A 13,803-nucleotide genomic window follows, 5' to 3' on the forward strand; every position below is an offset into this window, starting at 1 on the left:
AAGATACTTTCGATTTGTCAGTGCTGCCATGGCACTGAAGCTTAAGGACTGAGCTTTGAACCATTTGAACCAATGGGACTAAAATGTCAGTCATCGATCCAGATTTTATTTGAAGAAAACTTAAAAGCTCGAAATCGATGTACAGGTGCGTGTATTTTCACATGAACAAAATGACGCCAAGAACGACAATGGTGACGAGGCATTTGCTCAGTTCTTGCCAAGGTTTAATTAGTACAGGACTTTTTGCATTCATCTGAGCCACTGCGGGTCTGTTCAGAGAAAGCCATTAGAGTCCATAGCTAATCGTGCAAAACGAAAGGCTCTTGTCTTGTGTTTTGAATTCAGTATTTTACCACGGAACTGCTCCAGTCACTTGACATGTTATTCGAAATCTTTTATAAGTTAATCTCAAGAAACTGAACGCAGCCGCATGATTTCGGCTGGCATGCCGCTGCAGATTGGCTTCTTGTTTCCTGTTGGGAAAAAATATTGGTGTAATATTGTAGTTCAGCATTAATTACCGCTTTGAACGATTGCTATACTTTCGTATTTCTAATTCCAAATCCTTCGTAAAATGGTACAAATCGGAAGTCTTTGCAAACCTAGTATCATCCAATTAATGTGACATGCATTTCAGCCTCAGAGTCCGAGGAAGAAAAAAAATAAGATCAACTTCCTTCTGACATGATAAACACATGAACATAACCGTCCCCAACGGCGCAAAGAATGCAAATGACTTACATAAAGGAATAAAGTAGGCCTACTAAACATTCAGGCAATAGCATGATACGCTTTGCCAGCAGAGGGCGTTAGCACACACATGAACGCGCACAGCAGGTACATTGGTGATGCAGGGGTGTGGTCTTTTTCTAGATGATCTACCTATGGGTGTATTGCGCTCACAAGGCACGCATGCAGATCATCACCGCATAACACAATGCAGAGAATCATTTCCCAATAACATATCAGTTACAAATCTACAAATCCCTAATTAAGCATGTCATTTCACAATACACGTACCGGTATTAAAATTGTACCGTCGATCAGTCTTTCCAAAGATCCAGTTAAAATAACGTGAATCAAAAAGGCCAAGTACACCATATCAAAGCAAAATCAAGACCAGTTCTAGTGCGTATAGTAAAATTCCACAACCAGAATTACAAGCCCTAATTGTGGTGGTACGGTACAACGCTCGTGGACAGGTGGTACGCGTGCGTTACATGCCTCTTCGACCATAAAGGTGTCGTGATTTGCCAAATGCACGCGCACGTCAAACTGATGAATGTACATGTGAGTGAGGTGCCACCGCAGTTACTGCGCCAAATTGAATCAGTCTATATACAGAGTATTTGCTTTCTGTGGAAAAGAATCACCAATTAGAATTTTTTTTAACATTTTGTTTCCGCCTCCCCCCCCCGCAAAAAAGTCCAGCGCCCTCTTGTAGCCCTTATGTTGCAATTCGATCCCCAAATGTTGGCCGTTAGCAGCGGGTGGTAGAGTACCGGCCCCCATAAGCCGAAAAAGCAAAAACTGGAACTCGTCGTGTGTTGCATCATATGGCATCAATCAATCAGTTTAACGTTTACGCTGCTTTGAAGTAATGAGCAGATTGAAGCGAATTATTTATTCTGAGGGGGTCCATAATATCGCGCAATTGAAAAACTCTGGATAAGCCCACGAATGCTGATCCTGACTAAACGCAAAGAGAAAAGTCATCAAAAAAATTCTTTTCGAAATAAGAAGTTATTCTCCATGGAGCGTCTTTTCAGAACCTTTGCGAGCGAGGTGGGTCCACAGAAAAACACCTTCGTTTTGGGGAAGTCTTCCTCCTTGAATCGTTGGAACAACTGTGGACGGGAAAATAAGGAAGATGAAATTAAGGAAGATAATCTGAAAAAATAGCACAAAACTACATCATTTTGATATGTGACAGTGCAAGTTTGGTTGCCCACCTTTAAAATGATTTTTTTTATTTATTTCATTGATTATGGATTAGCCCATGAATCCCAGAAAATGGAAATGATAAAAAGTCGATTGTATCAACATAAAAAATTACTTTTCTGCAAGGGACAAATTTATGGTTAGTTATATTGTATTCACTTAATTTAGTTAAAGTCCTCCAAAATATTGTCGTTACCTTTATCCAATCGGGTCTTCCATACACCACACCGGGTCTTGGGTCAGTTCCATACTTGACGGGGTCGGAGGTCACATACAAATGTATATCAACGTCAGGACCGTTGTCAGGACCACCATGGCCTGCCTGTCGTGCCTTGACGCCTGAAAGTAGAGATTCGAACCACTGCAGGTTCCGTAGATCTCTGTTGATCCAGATCAAGTCAACCTGAGAACCACAAAGACGCACGTCAATCGACACAAACTTCCAATTATTCTCAGCAGTTACGGTGACAACGACGTAAACTCGAATTGTGTTATTTGAAATCCGCCAAGTAGTTGGAAAGAGCTTTAATCAAGTGCATGAATAATAATCGAATGAGAATTTTCATCTCCAAAATCTGACCGAACCAAACAATAATGAGCCATACGTCGCCACAGAAATTTCTGATTGAAAGGTTTTTAACAAGAGAATCACAAAGAACTCTCAACAGTTTTCAACCGCATGTAGTCCATTTTCTCCAGGATGCCCAAAAAGTTGATACATCAAAACAGCGAACTAAATTTGGTATTTCTCGTGCAAACTGTAACAGAATTGAAATGTAAATAGTAGAATGAGCTCGTATTGTTGGATCCGGCCCAACTATTGGAAACTTATGATGACAAAGGCATTACTTTGATACTCGCCTTTGTTACTTGAATACTTGTGAAATGACCTGAAATATAACATCTAAGCTCTTGTAACTATTATGTTAGTGCAGTAAGAAGCAACACGTACTCCAGGCAAAAGAGGTTTTGATGGCACTCCGAGGGCACTTTCGTTACAGGTTGTAAAGTTCTCTTTTTTTTTCTTTTCAAATGACCTTTTTAGCAGGGGAAAACATGTGCTTTACATCTCCGTCAACAATGACAAAGAATTGAAAGTATGTTTAATAGAAGACCCATGTGATTATGTTTTTTTTCTTAAGCTCCCTTTTCATGCATCATTATTTTTCTCTTCAATGCATGACAACTGTTTGAAGTTCTGTTAAGATGAAGTGCATTTAAAAGTGCGCTTTTCAAATATTATGAATTGTCCAAGGTTTTCCGGCCAAGTGAAGAACTGTTGTGATGCAAATCATGGGAGACACTGTTCAGTTTGTAAGTTTTCATGTTCTGATTTTGAACCCCAAATTTGCTATTCGAAAATATTTCTGAGAAAAGGTTGCTTGCCCACTCTCTGCCATTATTTCCCCTGCAGTAAATTACAAAGAAACGGAAATTTACGACAGTCAATATGTAAAATTACAGCAGTATTTTTTGTGTACAGTAGACCTACATTATTTTCTGTCTCCGATGACATCGCGGTTTTGGTCATGAATATGGAAATTCGCATTAGAATAAAAACCCAAAAGGCCCAAAATACGGATTAAAACAGCAACAATAAAACAAGGTATATGAAACAGAAGGTATAAGAAGGTAGAAAAAAAGGAGGCCAATATTCTTTACCTTTTTCAGTTGTGAATGCAGATCGACAGTGCTATGGTCGACAATACTTTGCAACACTGAAGCGTAGGGTGTCACACCGATTCCTGTTGCTATGAGAATCACGCGATCTGCGTCATAAAGTCGACGTGTTGCCGTACCGTAGGGACCATCTATGTACACGCTTGGCTGTGTAGGTAAAACATAATCCCACATAATAACTCGTCGAACGAACTTGAAAGGAGTTATGGAGCGCTTGCGCAGCATTCCGCTGTCGTCAAAACTTCCGTGAAAAACCGCGATGAATGAGTCGGAGTAAGTCATTGGAGTGTTCGGGCTTTGGGTCAAAGGAGACACAATTTGCAATTTCGTGTTTGAAACAAAATTACACCAAAACAAATTTGATATGCTAACTTTTGTGTTACAGCTCAGAAAAATGAACCTGTTTTCACATTACGGAACTCCCGCTAGTTTGTCACGTATTTAATATCCATAAATAAACTGTACACGTTTACGTATGGCTGCTTCGTGAGTTTCCAAATCGACTACGGTCAATTTCTTTGTTTATCCAAATCTTCTCTATTCCATTCGCATTAATGACTTTTAGTTAGCACATTTATTGTTGAGACATTAAGTCTCCTTACCGTAATTTTTACATCAGATGACGATGCCTTGTCAGTTTCTTCCTTTCCATCTTCTTCGATGCTTATTTCCACTTCTTCTACGTCAATTTCGAAAGCAGGATTGTCTCTTTCCAAGTCGCTGGGAGCTTTGTCTTGTGCTTCCTGCTGTTGCTCTGTACTTTGGCCTTTCTGAACCTCTGGAGTTGGCGATGGAATGAACAGTTTGGCTAGACGCCTCGTCCAGTCGCCAGAGGTTCGCACGTGACAGGTGAAAGTTTCTAGAAAGGGATAATGACTAGTTTGGTCTTCAAAAATGAATTTACAAAAGAGGATACAGTTGCACCTCTAGTATCATGTAAGGTGCACCATCACTGCTCGTGAAAAAAACCCATGGAACCCCCAAAAACTTAACTGGCAGTGACGTTCAAACCACATCAGCAAGATTCAACAAGGCAATACAGTAAGTTTCTTAGTTCAACCATACAGTAATTCAAAACTACGAACTGTTTGGAATTAATAACATGAATACACAACAGTGATTACACAAACGTAGGCTACAATGTAGTAATAAAATTCACAAAAATCGTTCAAAAGTGAAAAGTTTTGGTCGACCTCTATCTTCCGGTGGGCTGGAGATGGTGAACGGATGCCACTCGAATCGTGAAACTGCTGGCAACGACAGGTACACGTAGTCTCCAGCTTGGAACTGAAGTCGCTTCGGTCGACTTATGGTAAGTTTCATCACCTTCAATAATTTAGAATAGATCATGCATCTTGTAAGAATATAGCCATTTAAAACCTTTTGATTGATAGATGACGCGTGAGATGCCTGGGAGATTATGGACGGATTATTTTGACAGGCAAAAGTGACTGACTGACTGTGTTCCGACAAGAAATAGAAAAACATTGATCCATCTCGATGTTGGCTTCCATGTGAACCAATATTATAAGATCATTAAGATGCATTATGCGTAGTTGGATATCGTGCTACTACAGGCCTGTGTGGAAGCTACGGAAGTCCAACTGATCGATGATACCCTAAGTTAAGTGGCGTATCCAGGTCTTGTGTGTATTGGGGGGTGGGGATGGAAATACGACTATGTAGTGTCTTGTAGAAAAACAACGAGTTTTAGTCTTGGAAAATCTACAGTAACGCTTTTTGGGGATATGCAGCGATAATGACGTCAGCCTAAGGCCTAAGCACTGTCGACCATTATTAATATACTCACTCCGTTCGGGAGGGAAGAAACTTCCATCACGCGTGATTTGTGGTAAAGTAGACATTTGGACACATTAGAGCACCAGGTCTTCTCGATGACGAGCACCAAGCCAGGTAGGAGGAGCCACTTCCAGAAGTTGGCGGCGTGGAGTAGCAGACCAATTAAGAAGACAATGTAGAGATGATGAGCAGTGTAGAAGGCCTACAAGGTCAAGGTATCATTGTATTGTTTCGCATGAAAAAAATATGGACAGATTTGATATTGCTATTTGATCTCAATTTCGAGGGGGCAGTGGCATATCCAGCGGGGGGGGCAGCTTGTCCCATCTAGACGGAAATGTTTGCGAAGTTTATGGGCTTTTCATTTTTTTTAAACAAAAAATGGATGAGTAGGAAAGAAGGTATTCGGTATTAGCACCAACCCCCCCCCCCAAAAAAAACACCAGCAAATAAAAATAAGGATGTCGGAACCGTCAGGATTTTTTCCCCACAAAAAACCCAGTAAAGGCATCCTCTATGAACACCACGAAGCCAAGGGCGACAGAACACGGCATGTCGCGTCGTGCGTAGTGTCGTGCATCAGGCGACGTAATACGCGACGCAACGCACGACGGTGCGACGGGACGGGTTACGGAGGGAGCGACGTTTATTTGGCAAAAAAAACAAATGCAACAAGGAAAGGACGTGCCGTCGCGTCGTGTGGTTGCGTCGCGCTGGAAGAGGCCAGAGAGAGGCAGAAATGTGTGTCGTAGATAGGACACCATAGTGGCTGGCCTGAACACCAGCGTTTGTATTTCAGTTGACGCTCTGTGACAAAAAAGCTGGCAAGATGACCTGAAAATGCTTTCGCCGCACACAGACGACCGACGACACTGACATCGCGCTCACGATGCCCAGAAGCAGCCAGCCCATCGGGTAGGCAGTACCATAGAAGTCACCCACGCCGGATTTTGTTGTGAAGAGATAGCGAGGCAGTGATACCGTCGAGTTTCTGCAAATTGTAGCTGAATGAAAAAAAAAAGTTCACTGGTCAGCTGCAGCTTTTTGCTTTAAGGGAACAAATCAATTTGCGCAAACATGTACATTAAACCGAATTGCCCACAATTATTGGCCCTGCTAGATCCATCGATGTTGTAAACTATAAACCTTAGGGGTTAGGGTATGTCCAACCAAATATGTTATAACCAAATTTAAAATATTAGACCAAAAAGCTGGATACCAGTTAGTAAAAATTAGTTAGATGTGACCCACAGAAATCTAATAGTATCTTTGGAAAAATTACTAATGTGCATTAATTTATTGAATTTCCTGTCAATAGTTTGTTTGAGATCCATGTGGAACCAGTATTTATTGACGGGGGTGTTGGGGGGCGCAAACTTTTAATTTGATTGAACCACCAGGAGTCTTAACTTTCCTTGTTTTACCCTTCTGCATGACCCTAAGTGGCGATCAATATTTTGTTGTCTTCGATTAACCTTCCCTCCAACCTTATCATCCCAGGAAATGTCAATAGTTTTCCCAGGGTCTATTAAAATATTCATGGTTTTGCTTGTGCTGGGAGATGTTTTACCTGCATTGAGGACGTGACACGTTGTGTGTACGAGAGACAACGCGACGATTACCAACCCGACCAATTTGTGCAGGAGAATATGCTTGTCAACGGGGAGGTATTTGGCCAGTCTGGTGGTCTGTAAGTGTGTCAAACTGTGCCTTAACATCAAAACGATGCAGAGAACTGTGTTGAAATGCAAACAAGCGCCACTCGATCTTGCTGAAATTTGATATAGAAATAGACTTCGTTAAACTACATTTTAAACTCGATGCGGTACAATAACTCAACTTATCAGCGTGGCCAGTCTTTCTGATACATTTTGATATTTCTAAAGAAATATGAAGAGGTGGCATTAATCTGAACAGAAATTTGTGTGGAATTGTGTGGAAGGTTTGGGTTACAAGTTCAGACACTCTTTGACCTTTGTACGGATGAGAGCGAATATGGAAGAGTCTTGCGTAAAATAAGTTGGCACACAGGTTGATCGTCTGAATTGGAAAGATTACACAAATTATAGAAAATATTATAGTTTGACCTGAGTGAGGAATGGATTGAAAACAACAGTAAAATTGCCAGCGCAGGACGTACAGGTTTGAGACAGATAATCCCTGGGCTTAATGGTCGGGGTGCTATTGTGAGGAAGCTAATCCAATCAATACGAGAAGTATTTGGATTTCTTAAAGCGGTACAACCCTTGAAACTGATTAGATTGTTGAAAGGGACATGCTGTCACATTGTTGACAATCATGGGGTTTGACTTTTGAAGCCACAGTGATGCAGAACTTTAATGGTTAATCTCCAAATGACCAGCGACAGGAATAAAACGAAAGAGCAAGATTGAGCAATAATAAGAGCAAAAATGAGGGAGTTAAAGAGAGCTGGATTGAGCCCAATCAACAATAAGAGAACAAAGGTGAGCGAAGTTAGATAACGTTGTTTCTAGTCGTGCCTTTAGTATAGAAGAATGAAATACCTCCGTTAGTCACTCCTACAATAATCATCAGGGTTATTTCATGCTATTGCTTTACGATTTAATTGTAAAAGAAAGATATTGGAGAAAACAGAAACAATTCGATAACAGACAAATAAAAACACAGTGCTTCAAGTGTTAAGTCTGTAATTTTACAAGGTTTTTAAAGTGTTGTGTTCAACGCACAGTGCTTTTATAAGTGCTTGATCGTTTTGAAAGATTTCGTAATTGTTTTTCCTTTGTGTGCTTGTTGATCGATAATGAGTTCAGTAGAATCGGGTCACCTGGTTTTTCGTTAATTTGACAAATTTGTGCCAATAGATACCCATGCTTACATTTGCTCCACAGTTTACAAGGCCGTTGAAGTTAGGATATCAATACACTCGCACTAACGTACCGCCTCATTCGAATTTGTACAGCCTCAGTTTAATGGAGTGCACCAGAAATCCAATTTTCTTCTGGTATTGACCAGCTAACTTCCTAACAATGATACACTGACCGTCTAGACAGTGAAATTCGACCTCCATTTCCAGTCTATTATCCTGGGATTATCCACCCCGCTCGCACTGTTCTGAAACTGGCTGTCCTCCAGTGGAGCGGTCCACCAAGTTAAATCGAATTTTCTTACGTCAAAGGGCTGCTGGGGACTTTTTTTACCCTTAAGTCTTCAACCTTGCGGAAATGAAAAAAAAAGAAAAATTTAAACGAGTTTACAAGTCCTCCGTGGAGCAAATAAGGAAAGTTATGTGTGCTTACACGTCATCCAGCGTCAAGTGGTTTTAAAAGTGCTTGTTCTTCCTTGGCATTTGCATTGACAGACATGCGGGACAATAGCTGTCTCTCAAGCCTTCTATACAAGTGAATGAATTTTATTAAGATATTTGATTGTCCAACCTGTTTTTGTAGGATTTATTAGCCTTTCTTCCCTCACAAAACCCTCCAAATTGTGAATTACAAAAATGAAAATAAGAAAAAAGACCACTTTACCTCGGTTTGCCTCATTATAGCGAAGAAAAATATTCCATAACAGTTATAATAGCGGTCACGAAAAAAGTAGAAAATGCGTATTTCATGCTCTGTTTTTTCCTCTACTTTTCTTTAAATGAATGAGTTTTCAATCAAGAGACAATCAAGCGCCCAGGAGAGAGGAAAACACTCGCAAAAACTTTGGTATCTGTCACAGAGGCGCTCTAGTTTCTTTGAATTTCAACGATTAGCCTTGGTGAAATATAGCTGCGACGCGAAGGACACCTTCCCATCTTAGATGTTTGAGTTTATCGAATACTCATACCTGAAAGCTAGAGTTTCGGTTCATTATAGTTGTATTCTGCGTGCACCAGAGGTATCTTAAAAATAAAATGCCGTGTCTGGGGGAAATCGAAATATGACAAATAAATGTACCAGATTCAAACCTCAAAACTAAGTGTTAGTTATGTGTAGAAATATGAAGAAATTTTTTCAGATGTATGTGCTTGAATGCAACTCTATATTCTGCATTTCAGCCTTCTTGATGTGTTACTGACTCACGGTAAAAAAACAAACACTTACAAAAAACTAAACAGAAAGTAAACAACAAGTATTGTTTGGACGACCCATATTCTGAGGAGTGTAAATTTTTTTTGGCTTGATTTTATTACGGTTGTGAACTACAACATCCGTTTTTTTCATCGAGCAAGGAAACAGCTCTGTGACCCACGATGCATCTGGCACATTGAATCAGTTGACCAGTCCTGCATGTGCCTTGCACGTCAGCGTCGATCGTAGTCATGGGCTCTTGGCGGTTCAAAGCAATGGCTCCCAGCGCTATAGCAAAGGCATTTCTTGCAAGTGTCGCTGTAAAATGACCGGCTAAAATTTCTTTACGGCTACATCAAGAGTTACATGGTTTTAATCCGTTTTACATTAATATGGCGTGTCGTGCGCTGACGAGAAGTTTATAGCGCGCAAATTGGCTCAATATCGCTGGCCAGTAAAAGTTGTCTGCTTCGGAGATTGAATAAGTTGTTTTGTACCGATTTTGATACGCTGAATTCAAATGAGACAACAAATTTTGCTGATAGCAGGGTACGATTCAGTCGCTTCAATTATTTACAAAGTTTTACCCAAAATCCACCCGTCATTTCTTGTCCATTTTTTTTGTTAATCTTGCAAAGTGTCGGTCCAAATCAAACACTTCCCGTCCAAACACGAGTGAACGAGTCGTTACGGACACTGTCTCTTACATCCTACGATTAAACAACGTATAGTCGCTTGCAATACATCAATCACTCCGGTCAAAATAAACTCTAGTATTTTTCATACATTGGACAATCTTTTCATTCAAATAGCCAACCTTTGCAAACACCCTTGCTAACCGTTTCCACATAAGGATAAATAAGAGATTGTTGGTTGACCATAAAAAAGGTCAATTTGTGTCCCAAACCAACCCCATTATTATTAGGCTTCTTCAAATTTCTTTAAGAAAAGATCACAATGTGCCAGAAAGACTATTGAAGCCACAGTTTCGAAGCACTTGTCTGAAGTAACCCGACGAATTATACTGCATAACGCATTTTCTTTAAAGATGTTGACGTAGAAGATACATTGAAAAGCTAACTTTGGGGTCAAATATCAGACCCAAATGAAGTTTCCAGTGCTGGTTTAGTATGAACATTTTGCGGTGGTACGCATTCAAAAAGTCTTCAAGCTTGAAAGCTTGAGGGTTTAAATTAGTCCAGTAAATTTTCTGCCGCATGGTGATTACACCGGAGCGAAAGAAATAAACAATCGACACCATTCCGATCGAAGCGCACAGGAACTAGAAATAGCTACATAATTTTGATTTCATTTCTCCGAAACAGGCAACGGAAAATAATTTTTAAACATGTTCTCTTTCTTTTCTGCGAAAATAGGGGGCACAAATTTTTCTGTTTTAAAAATCATTAACCTTAAAATTGATAAACTTGTTCCAATATTTCCGGCGGTTATGCCGACCCAAACATATCACACATTCAATAATTTACCTATTACCAGAAGGTAGGAATGGTTCTCGTAGATGCTCACGCCTCTTGAAACGAGCGCCAAGTTTATCAACAAACACGTAACACAGAAGATTACTTTGCGACAATTGTATTGAAGGTACCGCCTGGAAAAAATATTCGTTACGATTGGCAGATGCGGCGTCAGGGCGTTGGACTTGGGAGAACCAGACGAGTGTGCTTCAACTCTGAAAATGAAGCAAAGTACAAAGGTTACTATTTACTACGGAGCTCTGGAAGTGCCATCCGACTTGCTGAGATCCTGACTTATTTTTTCTCGGGATGAAGACATCATACAGGCGGGATGTCGACATCCTGAGATGATTTATCACAGAATGACAACACCGTAAAAATTTAATGTCCATATCCTGAGATAACTTATCACGGGATGACGACATCGTAAAAGTTGGATGGGACATCCTACAATAATTTATCATGGGAAGATGACATCGTGACAACTGGATGACGACATCTTGTAATAATTTAGCATGGGATGACGACATCCTGAGATAATAATTATCGTCATTATCTGAGGATGTCATCGTCCAACTTTCACGATGTCGTCATCCCATGATAAGTTATCTCAGGATGTCGTTATTCCACTTTTAGGATGTCTTCGTCCCATGATAAATTATCCGAGGGTGGCATCATCCAACTTTTATGATACATGTATTGTTAGCCCGAGAGAAATTATCTCAGGATGTCGACATCTTGCTTTATTATGTCGTCATCCCAAGAAAAACATTTCGGGATCTCAACAAGTCGGATGGCACTTCCAGAGCCCCTTAGTTTACAAATAAATAGACCAAGTTCAGTTTGTGTTAAAAAAATGACTTATTAAGTGAAACTAAAGGGAGATACACGCGCCTGTTTGAAACCTATAAGAAATAACTTATAATTTAGATGCCCGAATGAACAACAATAACCAATAAAATGAATAAGTGATAAAATGAATTGCCAATGGGTAAGAATCGGAAATGCGCCGAGTCAGGAGCGAGGTTTCAGCGCTGTATCAAAAATAATGATCACCTGGTCAGCAGAGCTAAAATTCTGCTCTCTTCCACCTCTCGCAAAATCTCGTCAATCCCCGCAAGTCCGTCTTCATCATCAAGGACTATCGAGGGCCGCAGTGCTCCCAGGATGAAGTCTATATGCTCCCGGACATGATCGGTCTGTCCCTCTGGCAAAGTCCATATTTGAAGAGATATCTTTAGGATTTCCAAAGTTATAAGTCCGCTTCCTGCCATGAAAAAAGTTTTTCATTTCAAGTTTCATTCTGTGCCCAAGATTGATGTCGATTAAATATTCAAAGGAAAGGTTGTTTTTTTTAATAAATTGAGCTAAAGAAGCATTCAAAATCTTGCTCATGACAAAATATCCGCAAGCTGAAGTGCACCCCCAATCGGCGAAAGAAAGACAGATGATTACAACCGGGTTTTTGCACATGTTCTACGTGTGTGCAAAGACCATACATTCCAGAATAAATTCATTGTGCGTATACTCAGCGTCAAATGCGAATGAACTTGCACGCACATTTGTGGTGACTCAATGGTTGGTACTTGGTACCATTAGGACCGCCAATATCATTTACAAACGCGCCCTCTTTTGTTCCACTCTGAGCGAGAGCAAGCCATTAATTATCTCTTACCATTGTCATCTTGTAGTTCCAGCATGAAGCGAAGCTTGGCTAAGTCTGATAGAGAGTCTACACGGCGTAGTTTCTCTCTCAAGTCTTCAAAACTGGCTACCCCAGTTCCATTCTCGTCAAATGTGTTGAAAAGTTTGCCAAAAAACATCTGCGTCAATAAATAAATAAATACATGTAGACTGCTTCAGTAAAACAAAATTTAAGAAATCTCTGCGGTTGTCACTTTTTTACGTTACTTCAATTTTTAAGGCTTGGTCTAGGCGTCCCGTGCAAACCACTACAGCAATATGCCTATTATAACTGCGCTTTAATTTGCACCCCCATCGCGCGCATCCATCGCTGTTCCCTTCAAATACCCTCCCGTTCAACCTTAAAGCAGCACCCAAAAACTTACCTGAGTCTCCTCTGGAAAAGCCATCTGGAATTCCTGGTGAGTGACCTGTGTGTTCCAGTCACTTCCAAAGTAAGCGTCCAGCAGCTTCACTAAAGCCATCCGGGCAACTCAATCAGTACATTTGCAAATTTTTAAATCGATGGGTTGCTATAAAATGTCTGTTTACATTATCTCTAAAAACTTCAGTCCGACGGCCCTTAGCATGCTAAATCAGTTACTGCAGCCATTTCAGTGAAATTAACAACTGCAGTTGGCAAAATATTTCTGTTTCAAGACCTGTTTTAGATACAAATTATATAATCTGCCTCCTCCGCACAGCTACGTAACACCCTCGTCAACTGCGCCCTGATCATTGCACGGCGCAATTGAACGCACTTTTTTTTCGAGCACTCATTGGATAGAGTTCATCTGGTCATTAATGAGATCAGCACTTCCGTGAGTTTGACGCATGCGCATGCTTTGATAGGGCAGCGAGTAGCTAGCAATGCTTTACGGATCTGTTGGTGTGACGTGTTACTTCGAGAAGGTCTCTGAAGGGCACTTCGCAATTCCCAATGTCCTTTAAACAGGAACAAGCGTTTGGAGTGTCGAGAGCACTTTTTAAATATTTTTCCTCTATTGAACGGATTGTTGTATCCCGTTTCCTGCAGCACTATCATCAAACTCAGGTACAGAGCACAGGTGAAGTATGCCCTTAATTATTCACGTTTGTATACCAAGATATCACTCCTTTCTGATCTTCAGGATTTTATGAAGGACGCCTTTTCCAAAAAAAAAAAAATCAACTTCAAGAGATTTGGA

General features: G+C 40.5%; 1 protein-coding gene across 1 annotated transcript; it reads right to left on the bottom strand.

The window, feature by feature from the left end:
* Positions 1-67: 67 nt before the first annotated feature.
* Positions 68-13,346, bottom strand: LOC147798289 (NADPH oxidase 5-like). Its single transcript, XM_087140568.1, has 12 exons — positions 13,003-13,346; positions 12,609-12,756; positions 11,990-12,200; positions 10,946-11,148; positions 6,992-7,192; positions 6,256-6,425; positions 5,432-5,623; positions 4,815-4,947; positions 4,224-4,480; positions 3,604-3,768; positions 2,138-2,344; positions 68-1,847 (listed from the first exon to the last, which is right to left on the bottom strand). Exons 1-12 carry the CDS (start codon positions 13,099-13,101, stop codon positions 1,716-1,718), a joined length of 2,118 nt encoding a protein of 705 aa, XP_086996694.1. The 5' UTR covers positions 13,102-13,346; the 3' UTR covers positions 68-1,715.
* Between the last annotated feature and the right edge of the window lie 457 nt (positions 13,347-13,803).

Source organism: Acanthaster planci, linkage group LG08, assembly GCF_054643075.1.
Source record: "Acanthaster planci isolate LZ-2023a linkage group LG08, COTS_SCS, whole genome shotgun sequence".
NCBI lineage: Eukaryota > Metazoa > Echinodermata > Asteroidea > Valvatida > Acanthasteridae > Acanthaster > Acanthaster planci.

Coding starts and splice junctions, on each gene's coding strand:
- LOC147798289 (XM_087140568.1), bottom strand. CDS start 13,101: ATGGCTTTAGTGAAGCTGCTGGACGCTTACTTTGGAAGTGACTGGAAC. Junction 4,948..5,431: donor TTTCTTCCCTCCCGAACGGA/GTGAGTATATTA, acceptor AAATTATTGAAG/GTGATGAAACTTACCATAAG. Junction 4,481..4,814: donor CAGCCCACCGGAAGATAGAG/GTCGACCAAAAC, acceptor ATCCCTTTCTAG/AAACTTTCACCTGTCACGTG.